This window comes from Rhodotorula graminis, assembly GCF_001329695.1.
Source record: "Rhodotorula graminis WP1 unplaced genomic scaffold RHOBAscaffold_5, whole genome shotgun sequence".
Taxonomy (NCBI): domain Eukaryota; kingdom Fungi; phylum Basidiomycota; class Microbotryomycetes; order Sporidiobolales; family Sporidiobolaceae; genus Rhodotorula; species Rhodotorula graminis.
Window position 1 is genome coordinate 1,174,474 of NW_017264932.1, and position 16,881 is coordinate 1,191,354.

General features: G+C 68.3%; 8 protein-coding genes across 8 annotated transcripts in view; 4 read left to right on the forward strand and 4 right to left on the reverse strand.

The window, feature by feature from the left end:
* The window catches only part of RHOBADRAFT_64864 (uncharacterized protein), a 186,160-nt gene that overhangs the window by 157,028 nt on the left and 12,251 nt on the right, over positions 1-16,881 (forward strand). The window contains exon 8 of the mRNA XM_018418600.1: positions 10,675-10,718. The gene's annotated coding sequence lies outside the window, so the exon portion shown is untranslated. The remainder of the gene's footprint in view (positions 1-10,674; positions 10,719-16,881) is intronic.
* RHOBADRAFT_13962 (uncharacterized protein) lies at positions 1,081-2,303 on the forward strand (the record flags this gene model as incomplete). Its single annotated transcript, XM_018412168.1, has 3 exons — positions 1,081-1,332; positions 1,407-1,522; positions 1,589-2,303. The coding sequence occupies 3 exons, from the start codon at positions 1,081-1,083 to the stop codon at positions 2,301-2,303; spliced, it is 1,083 nt and encodes a 360-aa protein (XP_018272075.1).
* On the forward strand, positions 2,788-4,675 carry RHOBADRAFT_26254 (uncharacterized protein). Its single transcript, XM_018412738.1, has 6 exons — positions 2,788-2,853; positions 3,089-3,214; positions 3,285-3,341; positions 3,410-4,107; positions 4,200-4,492; positions 4,554-4,675. Exons 1-5 carry the CDS (start codon positions 2,820-2,822, stop codon positions 4,452-4,454), a joined length of 1,170 nt encoding a protein of 389 aa, XP_018272076.1. The 5' UTR covers positions 2,788-2,819; the 3' UTR covers positions 4,455-4,492; positions 4,554-4,675.
* On the reverse strand, positions 4,789-5,981 carry RHOBADRAFT_53028 (uncharacterized protein; the record flags this gene model as incomplete). Its single annotated transcript, XM_018416630.1, has 3 exons — positions 5,936-5,981; positions 5,488-5,861; positions 4,789-5,408 (listed from the first exon to the last, which is right to left on the reverse strand). Exons 1-3 carry the CDS (start codon positions 5,959-5,961, stop codon positions 4,789-4,791), a joined length of 1,020 nt encoding a protein of 339 aa, XP_018272077.1. The 5' UTR covers positions 5,962-5,981.
* Positions 6,139-7,804, reverse strand: RHOBADRAFT_53029 (uncharacterized protein; the record flags this gene model as incomplete). Its single annotated transcript, XM_018416631.1, has 5 exons — positions 7,463-7,804; positions 7,005-7,395; positions 6,742-6,944; positions 6,577-6,670; positions 6,139-6,507 (listed from the first exon to the last, which is right to left on the reverse strand). Exons 1-5 carry the CDS (start codon positions 7,702-7,704, stop codon positions 6,139-6,141), a joined length of 1,299 nt encoding a protein of 432 aa, XP_018272078.1. The 5' UTR covers positions 7,705-7,804.
* RHOBADRAFT_53030 (uncharacterized protein) lies at positions 7,852-10,773 on the forward strand (the record flags this gene model as incomplete). The annotated part of the gene is made up of 5 exons (XM_018416632.1): positions 7,852-7,999; positions 8,120-8,317; positions 8,405-9,700; positions 9,778-10,412; positions 10,492-10,773. 5 exons carry the CDS (start codon positions 7,852-7,854, stop codon positions 10,627-10,629), a joined length of 2,415 nt encoding a protein of 804 aa, XP_018272079.1. The 3' UTR covers positions 10,630-10,773.
* Positions 11,456-13,904, reverse strand: RHOBADRAFT_53031 (uncharacterized protein; the record flags this gene model as incomplete). The annotated part of the gene is made up of 16 exons (XM_018416633.1): positions 11,456-11,496; positions 11,562-11,576; positions 11,644-11,693; positions 11,775-11,839; positions 11,907-11,971; positions 12,034-12,043; positions 12,100-12,236; positions 12,308-12,445; positions 12,510-12,699; positions 12,776-12,849; positions 12,920-13,039; positions 13,109-13,183; positions 13,256-13,428; positions 13,493-13,679; positions 13,750-13,757; positions 13,827-13,904. 16 exons carry the CDS (start codon positions 13,902-13,904, stop codon positions 11,466-11,468), a joined length of 1,416 nt encoding a protein of 471 aa, XP_018272080.1. The 3' UTR covers positions 11,456-11,465.
* RHOBADRAFT_53032 (uncharacterized protein) lies at positions 14,227-16,547 on the reverse strand (the record flags this gene model as incomplete). Its single annotated transcript, XM_018416634.1, has 7 exons — positions 14,227-15,129; positions 15,218-15,595; positions 15,661-15,736; positions 15,794-15,933; positions 16,038-16,097; positions 16,157-16,372; positions 16,437-16,547. 7 exons carry the CDS (start codon positions 16,545-16,547, stop codon positions 14,227-14,229), a joined length of 1,884 nt encoding a protein of 627 aa, XP_018272081.1.

A 16,881-nucleotide genomic window follows, 5' to 3' on the forward strand; every position in this document is an offset into this window, starting at 1 on the left:
TCGTCGTCGCAGTCGCCCTCGGTCGGCAACGGCGCCGGCGCGCGCCTGTCGCACTCGAACTCGCTCGGGAGCAGGAGTGACGCGAGCGGCGCGGGCGCGGCAGGGCCGGCGAGGGCGCTGAGCCCCGTCGTGAACGGGTTGGGCGGTGCCAAGAGCCCGTGGAGCCCGACCGAGGAGGAGACGAAGCAGCTCGGGCGCACCACGGCGTACAGCTCGAGCCCTGCTGCGGGCGGGGCGGGAGGGAGCGGGTCCTTGAGTCGGGGCGGCAGCACGAGCTCGCGCGGCTCGCACTCGCACACGGCCGACTACGCGAGCGAGTCGGCGCCGCCCGTGCCGAGCGCCGGCGCAGCACTCGCCGACGAGGTTCGTCGACTCGACGACGCCCTCGGCGCCATGCAGCTCAACGCTTTTGGCGCGGCAGGGTTCGAGCGCAACTCGCCGAGCCCGAACGCGCTCCCGGCGCCGCAAGCTCAGCAGCAGCAGCAGGGCTCCCGCCGCCTACCGCCCCTCATGACGTCGTCCGACGCCCTCGGCGCACCGCTCGGCCTCGGCTTCGGCGCTCGTCAAGGGCCCCTGAGCGCGGCCGCGTTCGTGCCGCCGATCGGTCACTCGCACCTCGCCCACCCGCACGCTCTCGACGGCATCAGCGAGTACGCCCCGCCGGTCCAGCTCGCCCAGCACCAGCTCCATCACGCCCAGCAGCTCCAGCAGTCGTCGCAGCCGCCGCAGGGCGGTCTCGGTCCCGCGTTCGGCTCGTTCGAGTCGACGACCGGCGCGCCGCACGCCCGCGGCAACCTCACGGCCGTTCCTGGCGCGAGCTCGATGGACTGGTCGCGCCAGAAGGAGTTCCTCGTCGGCGGCGCGACGCCGACCGCGGCCAACGTCGCGCTCCCGTTATTCCCGCCGGGCGGCGTGCCCGGTCCTTTCGCCGCCGGCGCCGCCTCGGCGTTGGACGGTGCGGGCCCGCCCGGCGCCAACGGGTGGCCGTCGCCGGCCGCCCTGCAGCAGATGCACCAGCAGCAGCAGCAGATCCACGTCCTCCAGTCGCAGATGGCGCAGGCGCTGTCGGCGATGGACGCCATGCGCGCCCAGGGCGCCGTCGTCCCGCCCAGCTTTGACCTCGCCGGCGCCTCGCTGGGTCCTCAAGGGTCGGCGCAGGCGCAGCAGCAGCAGCAGCTCGGCCTCGACGCGCAGGACGCACCCGCCGAGACGCCGATCGACGTCAACAGCCTCGTCGCCAAGAAGGGCTACAACCCGGCCGTGTTCGACCTCAAGCCGCACAACGCCCGCTTCTTCGTCATCAAGAGCTACACCGAGGAGGACGTGCACAAGGTGCGTCGCCACTGTCGCCGGCCCGAGCGTTCCTCCCTCGTGCCTCTCACTGACTCGTCCTCCTCGGCCCACAGTCGCTCAAGTACGAGATCTGGGCGTCGACCGACCTCGGCAACAAGCGCCTCGACCGGGCCTTCCGCGAGAGCGCCGACAAGGGCCCGATCTACCTCTTCTTCTCGGTCAACGCGAGGTGCGCTGCCGTCTCTCCCTCTTCGTCCTCTCGGCCCGGCATCCCTGACCCGCTCTCTCACCGCAGCGGTCACTTTGCCGGCATGGCCCAGATGCTCACGCCCGTCGACTACTCGATGTCGTCCAACGTGTGGGCGTCGGACAAATGGAAAGGCGTCCTCAAGGTCCGGTGGATCTACATCAAGGACGTGCCGCTTTCGGCCCTGCGCCACATTCGCCTCAACAACACGCCCGAGAACAAGCCCGTCACGTCGTCGCGCGACACGCAGGAGGTGCCGTACGACGCCGGCCTCGAGGTCCTGCGCATCATCGCCGGGTACCAGAGCCGCACGAGCCTCCTCCAGGACTACGCCTGGTACGAGGCGCAGTTCCGGCGCCAGCAGGCTGCAGGCGCCGACGGCGACGGTGCCGGTGCCGCCGCTGCGCAGGTGCCCGTCCAGCAGATCCCGCCGCACTACGCTCCGGCGGCGTCGCAGTCGGTCTCGGGCTCGCCGCAGCAGCCGGGCGGCAACGGCGGCGGCGGCGGCGGCGGCGGCGACAAGGGCCCTCGGCAGCAGCAGGGCGGTCGCCGCTTCTGGGGTCGGGGCGGGCAGGGCGGCGCGCAGGCCCCGCCGCCGCAGCTCCAGGCGCAGCAGCAGCACCAGCAGCACCAGCACCAGCACGTCCCGCCGACGGCCCAGATGATGTCGCCGCCGCAGCAGAACGGCATGGGTCGTGGCCCGCCGCCCCACCTCGCGCAGGCGCAAGGCTACTGCGGCGGCGTCGGCGGCGGCGCCTACTGAGCGGCACCGGTCGTTTCTCCCTCTCTCCCTCTTTCCCCTCTCCCCTCGTTCTCGCGCGCCCATGCTCGCCCCATCCTCCATCACTGCGACACATCCTCCACGCCCTGTGTATCCCTCGCCTTTCCACCCTACGGACCCTGTTCGCCGAGTCGCTTGGACCACCCGCATCGTCTCATTCTCTCCTCCCCGCCGCGCACTAGTCGCGCACCCCTCCCCTCTTGCGCATGCACGTCGCCCCTCGTCACTGTACTTTCAGACACTCGCCGCGTGCAACTCCCTGACCTTGACCTGCGCCGAGTCGAGTTGAGCGTGCGGTCCGAGAGCGAGGAGAGCGAGTCACTCGTCTCGCTCCTTTCTCGAGAGAGGTAGCGTCTCTTGCGTCGCGAGAGCATCTCGAGAGCTTCTGTGCCTGCGAGCGTGCACTCTGCGAGCGAGGGGCCGGTGCGAGGGAGCCGCTTCGCCGAGTCGTTCTTTCGGCTTCACCGCTCTCGACAACTCGACACAACTCGCCTCGAGATGGCTCAGCTCAGCTCTGGAATCAAGAACTGGCGTGCGTCCACCTCCTTGAACCCCCTCCCACTCCCCCTGCGCCGTTGTCGGCGAGCCAACACTGACGCTTCCTTCCCTCCCTCTCCTCTCGCTCTCCTCCCTCGCCCACCTGCTGGTCCTGCACGCTCGCACTCGCTCGACAACCCTCTCTTCGACACTTGACACGCGCGACAACCCCTCACGACTCGCCCTCGCCTCGTTCCCCTCCCCACCGCCTCGACCTCGCCGAACCGCAGACTGGCGCACCAAGGGCGTCGAGGGCTGGGCCAAGGAGTGGTTCGCCTCGAACCTGACTGGTGTCGAGGCCGACGGCGTCGCTGTCGAGGAGGTCACGGACGTCGAGGGCGACTGCGAGCTCGGCAGTGCGTCCAGTGTTCCTCTTGGTCGGCCTCTCACTCGAGCGTGCCCTGACTCTTTGTCCCTCGCGCACAGTGCGGAAAAGCAAGCTCGTGACGGTCTACGACCAGCGAGTCTCGATGCGCTGGACTGGTGCGTCGCCGCGTCCCTCTGTCCCTCCCCCATCCTCCCTCACTGACCCAACCCGACTCTTCCTGCAGCGACGGGCAAGGACGGCGAGGCCGTCACCGGTACCCTGATCGCGCTCGAGGTCATGCACGACATGGACGAGGACGAGTACCAGTTCGAGGCGGCTTTGACGGCGGGCTCGGGCGCCGAAGCCGACGCGTTCCTCCGCACGGCCAAGAAGGCGCTCGCCAACAAGCTCCGCGCCAAGTTCCAGCAGTTCCCCAAGGACATGGTCTCGACGCACGGCTCCGACCTGCTCCAGGACGTCGACACGCCGTCGGCATCCGGCTCGTCGACCCCGGCTCGTCCTTCTGCCCCGTCTGCCTCGACCTCGGCACCCTCGTCCTCGATCCCGGCCGCCAAGGCCTCGACCGCCCCGGCCAAGCTCAACACGGCGACCGTGCGCGCGTCGGGCGAGTTCCAGTGCGACGCAGAAACCCTGTTCGGCTTCCTCACCGACGCGACCAAGATCCCGGCGTGGACGCGCAACCCGGCCCAGATGGCGCCCGAGGTCGGCGCCGACGTGTCGCTGTTCGGCGGCAACATCCGCGGCAAGGTCGACAAGGTCGAGCGGCCCAAGGGCTTCACGATGAGCTGGCGCGCGCCGACTTGGCCCGAGGGCCACTTTGGCTCGCTCGAGACGGCGCTCGACCAGGGCACCAACTCGACGACGCTCAGCCTCAAGCTGTCGGGCGTCCCTATCGGCAAGGAGGACGAGGCCGAGAACAACGTGCGTCCCTCTTTCTCTCTCTCTTTCCCCCATCCCTTTCTCGACTGACGCACGTTCCCCTTTTCCCTTCCTTTCCCTTTACTCGCCCACAGCTGCACGGCTTCTACATCCGGGGCCTTCAGTCGATCGGGTTAGGCCTGCTTTCCTCCTCTTCCACCTCCCAGGCGCCGTCCTCCTCGCGCACCTCGACAAAGCGCACCAAGCGCGCCGCCAAGCCGCCGTCGTCGGTCCTGAACCCGTGGACGCTCGTCAACGTGGGCTCGTTCGCCGCCTCGGTCGGGCTCCTCGCGGCGTTCGGCGCGGCGCTCTACTACGGGCCGAACGGCGTCGGCGCGGCCAAGAAGTAGTCGAGCGCGGGCGGCGAGGAGGGGAGCGAGGGATCAAGGTGAGTCCCCTGCCGCGCCCGGACAGCCTGACTGATCTGGAAACTTCCTTCTCGCGCGCAGGCTCGGCGCTATGCTCTAGAGGCGGTCGGCGTGCGACGGTACGGCGCGTCAGAGCTGGACGAGCGAGGGGCGAGGAGGTCAAGGTCGCGAGCAATGTTATTCACCCGCAGTTCTTTTTCTTTCTCTCTCACTCTCCGGGCTCGTCGACAGAGTGAACAACAAGCGGTGAGAGATACAAAGGACAGCTACGATACGCAGAAAGAGGCTCGTCCGACGACGCAGAGAGCGCCTGCGCTCACTTGCCCTTGCGCCCACCGCTCTTGCGGCTGGCGTCGAGCCGGGCCTGCATCGCCTCGAACTCGGCCTCGCTCGGCTCGGCCTCCTTCCTCCTCGCACGCTTGCTGCCGCTCGCTCCCTCATCGCCCGCCCCGCCGCCGCCGCCGCCGTTCGACGCGCGCTTCTTGCCGCCCTTCTTCGCCTCGGCGCCGGCGTACTTGGCCTCGAGCGAGTCGAGCAGCGAGTTCATGCGCTTGGCCTGGTTGCCCTGGATGAGCGCGCGCAGCGCCGCCTCGTCGTCGCCGTCGTCCTGCTTGCCCTTGCCCTTGGCGCCCTTGCCCTTGCCCTTGCCGCCGAAGAGCTTGTCGTGGACGCCGAGCTCCTTGGCGAGCTCCTCGGCCTCCTTCGACTCCTTCTCGGCCGCCTTGCGCCGGCGCTCCTTGCCCTTAGTGTCCTTGACGGCCTTGCGCCACGCCGACGTCGCCTTGACCTCCTTGGACGAGATGGCGTCGTTGATGATGGCGACGAGCCGGTCCTCGTCCTCGACGGTCGAGCCCATGACGGACGACAGGATCGTGTCGAGGTCGCCGCCGGACGACTGGTACGCCGCGAGCACGTCGCCGCGCTCCTCGTCCGAGCCTGCGAGAGGACGATAGGTCAGGGACCGCAATCTGCGAGTGAGAGTTTGGGGGAGGAAGATGAGGGGGAGAGGACGCACCCTGGTAGGTCTTGAGGAAGTCGGCAATGCTCTGCGCGCTGATCTCGCCCGACCACAGCTCGCGAAAGTAGTCCCTCCACTCGGCCTCGCTCTTTGCGCCCTCGGCGCTCATCTCGACGGTCGAGCCCGTCAGGTCGTACTTCTCCCTCCTCGCCGTGTCCTTGAGGACGGCGTAGGCGAACCCGATCTGCTGGAACCGGAGGGTTGCGGCGGCGGGGTCGGCGGGCGAGGAGGACGAGGACGAGCTGGCGACCTTGTCCGGGTGGTACTGGAGCGACAGGCGGCGGTAGGCCTTCTTGAGCTCGTCGGCGGTGGCCTCGGCGGCGACGCCGAGGACGTCGTACAGCGAAGGGATCTCGTCGACGTCGGGGAAGCTGCGGGTGGGGAGGCGTGTGCGAGGTGAGCCGATGGGGCCGCCTGAGGGCCGCAGGAGAGCTGAGGGGCGTACAAGGTGACTGCAGGGTCGTCTGACATGCTGCTTGGGCGGTCTCGAGCTGTCGTCGGCGAGAGAGAGAGCGACAGAGCGAGCGGGAGACGGACGCGCGCCGACGTGGGCCAGCGAAAACTGAGAGACACGCCGCTCGACAGCAGAGTAAGCAAAGGCACGGCGAGGCATTGCACGACACGGCTACTCAAGTGACACGCTCAGGCTCAGCCGAGCATCGACGGGCGAGGCCTGCTGCGCCGAGGCACCGGCGAGTCGGATGGCCCCTCGACCTCGCGCTGCTGCATCGACGGTACCGAGCTGTCCCTCCTGCTCGCCCTGCGCCCGCTCCCGCGCACCACCACGTGCTGCTCGTCGTCCTGCCCGAGCGACTCGTCCAACACGTGCCGCCGCCCTGCCCGCAGCCAGTCGTTGGCGCCGACCATCTCGGCCTGGCTCGTCGACACGCACGCGTCGCGCTTGGCGACAAACACGCGAGGGTTGACAAACTTGGCGTTGTACTCGTGCATGACCTCGGCCTGCAACGCCGCACGGTCCGAGACAAGGGTCGAGTACAGGTGGACGAGCACGTAGATCTGCAGCGAGGGGGCGGCGAGGTCAGTGACTGGCCGGGGCACGCCGAGGAGGAACGGCTTGGGACGCACTGTCAGGACGATCGTGCCGCCGACGATGGCGAAGGGAACGCAGTTGTCGAGCGCGAGGAAGTGGTACATGAGGGCGACAGGTGGCGGGTACAGGCTGTAGAGGAAAGCTCGTCAGGCTCGTCGAGCTCGTGCCCGTCCAGTGAGAGGAGAGAGACGGGGACGTACGTGAAGAAGCGCAAGGACCAGAGGACACGCTCAGGCGTCCACACCTGGAGCTCTTGCACCGGATACGCGTGCGACTCTTCGACCTCGACCTTGCCGAGCGCAGCCTTGACGCGGCGCCGGACCGACTCGGTGAAGCTGACGTGACGCTTGGAGGGCGAGAAGTCGAGCATGGTGGATCTCGCATTCGGCGAGGCGAGAGGATCCTGTGGGACGAGCAGAGTCAGGCGACGATGCGGTGAAGCAGAACGGGCCATGCGGCTCACCCTCCTGAGCACCATCTGGTACTTCCTCCTGCGACTCGCCAAGTATGCCGAGTTCCCGACACTGACGAGGATGAGGAGCGCGCTGAACGTCCACGCCCACCAGCCCCACTCCCCTCCGCCGCGCCCCTGCGACGCGCGCTGCAGCGCTTCGAGGCGTGCGTCCGCGTCGCCCAACGCGTCGGCGGGTCGGCGAACGTACCGACTCGCACTCGAGGCGGACGAGAAGAGCATCGAGGTGATGGACGTGAGGGAGGGGACAAAGGCGGAGACGCGAACGACGAGGTGGACGAGGTGGAAGGCGAGGGCGGCCGGGTACCCGGCCGACTCGAACGACAGGAGCTGGACCGACGTCTCGAGCGACATGAGGGCGTTGGACGGCCAGTCTATGACTCTGCGGGAGGTTGTGCGTGAGCGTGCGAGGCGTGACAGGACGAGAGGGGGAGGGGAGCGAGACGCACTTGTCGGCCAAGCTCCTGTGCCTGACCCTCCTGGGGCTGCGCACTGCGAGCCCTTCTGCCGCGAGCAGTCTCCCGACCGGCGTACCCGGGTCGCGCGCCATCCCGCTCGCCCTGGCGCCGAGAGCGCGGCGCGACTCGAGGGTAGAGTGCCGCGACGAGGACGGCGAGGCGGCGGCGGCGTTGGGCGCTTCGAGGGATGCCGAACTTGGACGAGAGCGCATGCTGGACGGCGTCTGGGGCATCGTTGAACGGCTCTGAGCGTGTCGAGACGAGCGAGACGGACCAAAGGCCGAGAGAGATGAGGACGCGACCGACTCTCGCACCTCCCTCTCGACACTCTGCTCGTGCTTGCTTCTGAAGGCTCCCAGTCGAGTCCAGCAACGTCCATCATGGCCGCTGCGCCGGTCCTCGCCGACCCGAGCGCCATGACGCCCGGCGAGCGCACCAACGAGCTCGTCGCCTTGGTCCAGCGCGACGACTTGCTCGGCGTCCTGCTCGTCCTGCTCTACTGCGGCGAGGCCGAGGTCAACAGCACAGGTGCGTCCCCTCCCCCCTCTCACGGGAGAGAGCGACGACCTCGTCGACCTCCTCCCCCCTTCGTCCGGGTTGAACGAGCCAGGGCTGTCGAGACTGACCCTCTCCTTGTCCCTGCGACAGCGACCCTGTACCGCACAAGCCCTGTCGAGGCCGCCCTCCTGTACCCGACCCGTCGCACGCCCGTCCGCCGCCTCATCGCCGAGTGCCTCCTCCATCGAGGTGCGAGGACCGACCACCTCGCGCAGAACATGCCGTCCCGCGCCCTGCCCGCCATCGAGTCGATCCTGAGCAGCTGGGACGACGGTGGACGAGAGCGAGGTGCGTTGCCTCCTCCCTCTTCCCGTCCTTTCCGTGTCGTCGGCGCGCACGAGCAACCTCGCCTGACGCTGTCTTTCCCCCTCGCAGCGACGATCTCGTACGACCTGAGCTTCACGATGGACCTCTATGCCGCCGAGGAGTACCTGCAGGAGCACGGCTACGGCCCTGACGGCCCGCCCGACCCGCCGTCGGCCGACTCGTCGAGCGCTCCAGCCGTCCTCGCTCCTGTCTCGCACGCCGCGCCGACACCGCCCACGCCTCCTCACGACGACCCGCATCGTCCTGTCGACTCGCCCTCGAGTACGCTGTACGAGCTCGTGCCTCAAGACGCGGCGACCCCGTACCGCCGAGACGGTCCGAGCGACCACGCCCCGTCGCCGAGGGACGACTCGCGCCGCAGCGAGCACGCTCAGTGGCCCTCGCGAGGCGGCAGCGACCGTCACGAGCCTCGTCGCCGCTCTCGCAGCCCCTACCGTCGCCGCGACTCGTACGCGCGAGACGACTGCGAGCAGCGCTCGCGCTCGCCTCGTCGCGAGCGCCCGTCTTCCCCTCGTCGTGTCGCCGCCTACCCTCGCAACTCTTCTCCGCCTCGACACGACGTCGGCGACGGGCGGAGGCGCGGGTCCAAGTCGCTGCGCGGATACTCGCCGACGCGCTCGCCAACGCGCGAACGCGAGCGCGCGCCGGCTCGCAGCTTCGAGAACGCCGACCGCACGTCGAGGCGTCGCAGCCGTTCGCGCTCGCGCTCGCCGCACGAGCCCGTCCCTCGCGGCTTTACGCCGGAACCGCGCGAGCTCGAGAACTGGCTCTTCGTCGGCGGCTTGCCCCAGACGGTCGCCGAGCGGTTCATCTACGACCACCTGTCGGGCGTCGGCATCCGCGTCGACGACGTCTTTCTGTCGCAGAGCCACCACCAGCCGACCAGGTTCGCCTACGTCGCTGTCGGGCGCGCGCAAGACATTAGCCCGGCGTGCGCCTCGCTGCGCAATCTCACGCTCGACGGCCGCCGCATCTTCGCCAAGCCGTTCACCGACGCGTCGACGGGCTCGAGCGTTCCGGAGGTGTCCAACTCGGAGTACAAGCGCCAGTACGTCGGCAGCGAGCGCCAAGCCCAGCGCTCGCCCGACCAGCGCAAGCTCGGCCTGTTCCTGCTCCACCTGTCGCGCAACGCCAGGCCAGCCGACGTCGTCGACTTCCTCGGGCGCAGCCTGCGCGCCGACGAGATCGGCCCGGTCGAGGTCAAGCAGGTCGGCATGAACGTCATCGCCTTCGTCTCGATGCGCGACGAGGCGCTCTGCCGCAGGGTGATCCGCCAGCTCGACGGCGAGTGCTTCTGCGGCCAAGCTGTGCGCGTGGCGTGGCGCGAGCTCGACACGCACGAGTGTACGTCCCCCGTCTCTCCCACCTTGTCCTGGCGCGCGCCCCAGACGACCGAGAACTCATGAGCCCCACGCCGACAGCCCGGTCGAGGCGCGTTCAAGGTCCCGCCTCGCAGCACAGCCACGAACTCGATGGCGCCGCCGTCAACCGTGAACCGCTCAAGATCAACCGGTACGACCAGCTCGCCAAGGCCGGCGCCGAGAAGCAGAACGACCCGCAGGCGCGCTCAGCTCCCCTCGCTGCCGCCGACGTCGCCGCGCCGGCCATCCAGAGCCACAGTCCATCGCGCTCAGGGCTTGTCGCTGCGTCGGCGCCGGCGCCGGAGCACTCGGCGGCCGGTTCCGCTTCCCCGAGCTCGACCCTCGTCGGCTCGCGCGCCGCACCTCCAGGCGCCCCGCAGGCCACACCTGCGCCACCCTCGAGCGTCGACCGCGACCCCGACGTCGACAGGCTGCGCTCGATCGGCCTGTCAGACGAGCAAGTCGCCGCCGTTCAGCAGCTGTGGCGCCCGGTCGAGCGAGACGAGGTCGGCGGCCCGACCTTGGAGCGCCGCATGGACGTCCAGGTCGACTTTGGCTGCGTCTTCAAGGAGGACGCGAGGCTGGCGCTCGCGCAGAACGCGCGCGAGCCGGCGTTCCCCGACGACTCGGCGAGCCAGGCGCGGTACTCGGCATTCCTCGAGGCGCAGGCCGGCGAGTCGAGGGACTACTACACGGTCCGTCTGCTTCTCTTCCTTCCCTCCTCGACGATACCGACGGCGAGCCTGACTCTCCCTCTCTCTCGTGCGCGCGCAGGTCTTCTTCGCCAAGCTCGCCGAGTTCAGCTCATCGAGCGTCGCCTTGGCGGCCAAGGCGCGCAGCGTCGCCGAGGCCGCTCGTCGCGACATGGGCGCCTCGATGGACGTCGGCGACGGGAGCGGCGTCAAGGAGTAGGAGCGGGCCTAGTCGGCGCGAGGAGGCGGTCGGTTTGAGAAGGAGGACGACGAGGAGGAGGGACGAGTCGCTTCTCTCGGCAGTGTTTTTGTACCACCCTCGCTTCGCAGTCCCCTTGTGCAACGTGCGCTTGAGTCGGTCTCGCTTCGTCGCCGAGCGCATTGAGAGAGTGACGGTGCGTCCTTGCTGCAGGCTCTCGAACCTCTCGCGCCTCCCTCCGCCGGCTCACTCGATTTTCTCTCGGTCACTGCTCGCTCTCGACGTTCACGACGACTCGACGGGACAGGCTGAGAGCGAGAGAGGGAAAAGGGACAGAGTTGCACAGCACCGCACAGACCGCCGGCTCGCTCACCTCCTCGGTCCCGCCTTGCCCGTCCTCGTGCTCACCGCCGTCCATCCTCCTTGGGCCTGGAACTTCTGCGGCTCGTACACGTCCTCGAAGCCGTACTCGTAGGCGAGGCCGTGGTCGCTGCTGGCGAGCAGAGCGGGAAAAGGCGAAAGCGGGGGAGAGTGAGAAGAGAACCGCTCGACGCACCTCGTCTGCCTTGGTCTGCACGTCATCGAGCGGCTCGACGAGCTCAGGCATATCCACTGGATCGCGAGACGCAAACCGACCGGGCAGAGGGGAAGCGAGGCGAGGACAGAGCGCCGAGAGCACGAGAGCGAGACATCGAGCGCGAAGACGGGCCGGCTGCTCTCGACGGACAAGGGCACGGATTTATGCACATTGACAGACCCTCTGCTAGGTAAGCTAGGCAAGACCGAGGACCAAGCGCTGACGCAGAAACCCCTCCTCCTCCTCCTCCTCCTCCTCCGGCAGGCCGCTCGGACCTCTCTCAGTCGAAGCGCGGCATGGCCTTGACGTCGCTGGAGAAGGAGAAGGGTCAATCGATCATGCTGCTGATGCGAGGACGAGGCGAGAGACGACGCACTGGGCGAACATGCACCTGTCGTCGGAGAAGAGCACGAGGGTCAGGACGGCGCTCGAGGGAGAGTTGACGAGGGTCGACGCACGATCCGCCGTGCTTTGCGGCGTAGGTACACTTTCCCGTCTTGCGCAGCTCCTGCACGACAAGGGCGAGGTGAGTACACGAAACAAAAGAGGATGGCGAGAGAGGCAGAGAGAGAGAAAGAGCGGGACGCACGCTGCACGGGTACAGCTTCTTGACGGTGTCGCGCAGCCGGCGCTGTTCAGCAGGCGTCAGGCGATCTAGAAGTGTGTAGAGAGGTCAGTACGAGGGCAATGAGGGTCGAGAGGGGGAAAGAGTGCGACGCACAGTCGTGAGAGCGGTCGCAGTGGCGAGCGCTGCACCCTTGCGGCGCGAGGTAGGTCCAGAAGCACCTGCATGGGACGGACCGAGGCCAGTCAGGACAGAACTCTCGCTCGAGGTGAGGGACACGCACAGAGGAGGATCTGCAGGCGAGATAGAGTCAGTCAGAGGGCCGCAGAATGAAGAGAGGCGGGCGCACTCTGGTTCATCAGGCTTTTGTTGGGGTTGATGACCGGCCGCTTCTGGCTCGTCGAAGGCGCAACGACGCTCGGTGTTGATCCGCCGTACGTCGTCGCTGGCGCAGGCCTGCTGCTGGACGATGCGGCCGGGTACGCGCTGCGAGGAGTGCGGGGGAGGGTCAATGCGGCCGCCGTGTGAGGACGCCAGACCCGGAAGAAGGAGCTCACGAGCGAGAAGTAGGAAGAGATGCGGGAATGCGGGACGTAGCGTCGGTAGGCAGGGCGATCGACGACTCGAAGACGCCGGCGAGCTCGATGGTCGAGTCTGCGAGCTCGTCCATGGCCGGCAGGGGAAGATGACGGACCCTGTCCGACGGCAGGGTGGATCAGGACGCGAACATCGACAACGAGAGAGAGAGAGGAGACGCACAGGTTGATCTTGGGCATGACCTGGTCGAGGAACGCCTCGCCGAGCTGAGCGGTCGCGTCGGGCTGCTGCTCGACGACGTCGCTGACGCCGTGCTCCGGGTGGACGCCGGCGAGGTAGACCTGCTGCACGTTCGTCATGAAGCCGACCTTGCTCAGGACGGCCGCCATGTGCTCCTCGGCGGGCGCGCTGTCTGGGAGAAAGGGGCTCGAGCGCGGTCAGGTCTCGCTCGCTCGACGCAAAGACGAGGCGAGAGAGGTGGGACGCACTGGCGACGTCGATGATGAAGTTGCCCGTGACACGCGAGAAGCCGTCGACAAAGTTGCGCCAAGTAGACGGGTTGCTGCGAGGGGGGAGAGAGCTCGGTGAGTGAGGATGCGCGACGGGGAAGACGAGGAGGAGAGGGGGCGCACCTGATGACACGGCTGCGCTCGAGCGACGGGATGACCTGCAGGCGGTCGTAGTACAGGAAGCACAGGAGCTTGACATCGCCCTCGGTCGAGAGGCTGCTGGTGTCGAGCTCGATCTGGCCGCTGCGGGCGCAGGGGCGACGTCAGGGCTCGACTCGTCGTCGCGCTTAGGGCATGGACGAGGTGACGCACCGCAGAACAGAGGACGCCTCCCTGCCGCCCGCCGTCCCCTTCTGGATGAGCGCATCCGAGAAGGGCGCGACCGTGCTGCAGGACGAAGACGGGCCCGACGTGAGCGAGGGCGCAGGTCACGCGAGAGAAGGGGGACACAGGGCGCACCCGTTGATGAGGACGAGAACGAGCGGCGGGCTCCTGTCGGCCTTGGCGCGCACGCCCGCCTTGAGCGGCTCGACGGGCTGGGTCGACCGGAGGTTGAGCTGGGCGAGCTGGGCGTCGAGGTTGGCGAGCGTCTTCTCGGCTTCTTCCTGCGCCTTGAGGTGCTCCTGGTAGGTCTGTGTGAGAGTCGAGTGTGAGCCCAGGATCGAGGGTGAGGGGCCTAGTCGAGCGGGAACGCACCTCGCGAGCCTGGGCGACCTGCGCCTCGAGCTGGCCGATGCCGACAAGCCTCTCCTGCTCCGCCCTCGCACTCGCACTCTGCTCCTTGAGAGCCGACGACTGCTGTTGGGCCTCGGCGAGGCGGTGCTGGAGCTCGGCGCGGTGCTGGAGGAGGGTCGCGACAAAGTCGTCCTGCGCCGTGATCAAGCTGGGGGCGGGGCGGGGATGGGGAGCGAATCAGGGTACGCCTAGGGACTCGGAAAGTACGAGGGACGCACTCTTGCCACTGCGCGAGCGACGTGCGGGTCAGTGGCTCGTCACCGAGGGGGGAGGACGAGAGCGAGGAGGGACGCACCGTCTCGCAATCGCGCTCGGTCTGGTCCTGGACCTGCTGGGCGATAGAAGGAGCGGCACCGACCATGCCGGACTGCATGCTGAGCAGGCCAGAGGCAGAGCGAGGGAGAGAGAGCAAGCGAGAGATGAAAGCGAACCGAGAGACCAAGAGCACGCTCCTCGCCTCGCTCGTGCACAGGCTGAGCCAGGCTGTGTGGGCTTGCACAGAGAGCAGGTCCACGACACACCCGCGCTGCCCTCGCCCTCGAGAGGACTCGCCCTCGTCGGTGGGAGAACCTGCTCTCCTCGCTCTCATCGCAACTCGCCAACCGCACGCCCGCTCTCGGCGCTTGCTCTTGCGCAGGTCTACCTGACCATGCTGTACATCCTCGACCATGCACCCGCACGCCGGCTGTACGACCTCAGACCGCCGCCTGGCTCCCCCTCGCCGACCACGCCGCGTCCCACAGAGCTCGCCCGTTGCCCCTCGCCGCGCCCGCCAGAGCTGCGCCCTTCCGGCTGCCGCCCTCTGGCAACCTTGGCGACGCTGCGCCCAGCTCCGTCGGCGCCGAGAACGGGTCCTCCTGCAGGCCCCGCTCGTATTCCTCCTCCTCCTGCCTCGCTCGGTCGAGCAGTCGCGCGAGCTCCTCGTCGGTCAGGTCGACGGCGTCGGTGACGGAGGGTGGGGGCGCCGCGGCCTGCGTGTCGTCGGCGAGCGAGAGCGGGTGGCCGAAGGGGGAGGCGGGCAGGAGGTGGTGCTTGGGCGCAGGAGAGCGCCGGGAGGGGGAGGCGGGCAGGAGGTGGTGCTTGGGCGCAGGAGAGCGCCGGGACGGCGAGGCGTACGGGCGGCTCGGCGGTGGATGTAGCTCGGGCGTAGCGAGGACGGGCGATGCTGCACCGGCGGCGAGGAGGCGTGCGAGGGCCGAGCGGGTGGACGATGGCGCGCCCACCGCTTCACGAGCGAGGCCGGCCGCTGAAGGCTTGGGAGACGCGACGGCTCTTGGCGGCGTGAGTCGAGGTGCTGGTGCCGTATGCGCCCGGATTGGCGGCGGCGGGTGCATGCTCGGCGCCGTGAACGGGCACGCTCGGTCGCCGCATCTCGAGCCTCGCGGGCACACGTGCGCAAAGTGGCACCTCGACGCCTCGACGCACTCGTAGCCGGCGAGGACGAGCGGGCATGGCGTGCGCGAGACCTCGAACCGGAGCGCCTCGAGGACGTCGGGCGGGATGCGGTACTGGTGCGAGAAGGCGCAGCGCTCGTCGTGGCAGCGCGCAGGGGCGAGGTAGTGGTCGAGGCAGATGGGCGGGTCTTGCTGCCACAAGGGCTGTAACACACTCGATTGTCAGTACCTGGTGCTGCAGAGAGCGCGCAAGAGAGAGGAGGAGGAGAAGTGAAAGAGAGAAGGGACGCACTCGAGCGTAGTCGACCTCGCGAGGCTTGAGAGCACGTGCGTCCGTCAGGACGTGACGCCGCAGGAGACCGTCGGGCGCGAGCATTTGCGGCTCTCGGCGGAGGAGCTGGGCCGGGAGGAAGGCGCCAATGTGCGGCTCGAGGAAGACGATCTTGGTCGGAAAGGCGGCGGCGACCGTGCGGTCCTTGACGTTGGTCGGCGCGAGGAGCTCGGCGAGGTGCAGGTCATACGCCCATCGACCGAGGACGAGCCGGTAGCAGAGAGGGTGCTGGGCGAAGAGCATGGCGAACGCGCGCTCGCGCTGGAGGGCCTGCTCGCTCGAGTTGCCCTGCTCGACGACGATCATGAACAGCGGGTCGGCGCGATTGAAGGCTATGATCTGCAGGGACACATAGAGGGACTGTCAGTGACATGGCTCATGCAGATAGAGGAAGCTCGACGCACAAAGTCGTCGAATTCGCGAGGCGAGTTGAAGAAGCCGTGCGCGACGAGCTGCTGAACAAAGTGCGGGTTCCGGCGCCTGCGCACGCATCGGTGTCAGGGCCTTGTCGAGACAGTCGAAGAAGAGAGAACGTACCAGAAGATGAGGACGACGCTGCGCCACGACCTGTCGCTCTGCGCCGGCGGCAGCGACGACACGCTCTCGAGCAGCTTGTTCCGGATGGCCTCGACGGCGGCTTGCGCGGCGTGGTGTTGATGAAAGATCTCGGGCGCGAACTGCGGGAGCAGAGAGTCCTCAGATGGGCGTGCGGGGACAGGACAGGAGGGAAAGAAGGGGCGCACGAGGTCTGTTTCGAGGTCGAGGATCGCGACGGCGAGACCTGGGTATGGCTCGTCAGTAGAGTCGGGTCGAACGAGTCGTTCTCGAGGGCCGTACCCGTCTGCGAGCGTGTACAAGGTCAGGACGCCCGAGGAGAAGGTGGCGAAACAGTTGACGCACGTTCCCTCCCGTCAGCCGCTGGATCTCCTTCTCTGCCCGCCTCAGCTCCGCCTCATCCGCCTTGCGCCCCGCACTGACGTCCTTGAGGTCACGCTGCGCCTTGTCGAGGCGCTCCTTGAGCTCGTTGTTCTCGGCGACGAGACGGCCCATGAGGTCGAGCGCCTCGGCTTGGTGCGAGGACTGCATGCGCAGCCATTGGGCGTGCAGGGCGTGGAGCTGCGGGACACGCGAGGTCAAGGAGGGCACGGGAGATGCTGACGAGGGAGAGGAGAGGACGCACCTGCTCCTCGCTGAGCTGCTTCGAGGGCGACCCGGTTGCTGGCCGCGGCGAGCTCGATGCGCCGCCACCGCCGACGCTGGGCAGCCAGGAAGCCAGGTAGGCGAGCGCCATGGTCGGCGAGTCGACAGGCGAGAGCGTCGAGAGCAGGAGGGAGAATGGAGACCGAGCGGACGAACGGCAACGGGCGAGGACCGGAGAGTCCGACGGAGCGCGTGCGGGAGACGAGCGGAACGAGGCGGTGCAGCAAGCGAATGAAGAGAGAGAAGCTCGCGCGGTGGCAGAGAGAAGCGAGAGCGAGAGCGGCGCAAGGAGACCGGGGACTAGGAGAAGAGGAGGCCCGAGCGCGCAGCTCGCGAGTCGCCCGTCACCTCTCGCCGCACCGCCTGAGCACCGGTACTCGTGACAACACGCCTCTGACCCGTCCCTGCTCGCCTCGAAGCCGACC

Coding starts and splice junctions, on each gene's coding strand:
- RHOBADRAFT_26254 (XM_018412738.1), top strand. CDS start 2,820: ATGGCTCAGCTCAGCTCTGGAATCAAGAACTGGC. Junction 3,215..3,284: donor GGGCGACTGCGAGCTCGGCA/GTGCGTCCAGTG, acceptor CCTCGCGCACAG/TGCGGAAAAGCAAGCTCGTG. Junction 4,108..4,199: donor AGGACGAGGCCGAGAACAAC/GTGCGTCCCTCT, acceptor ACTCGCCCACAG/CTGCACGGCTTCTACATCCG.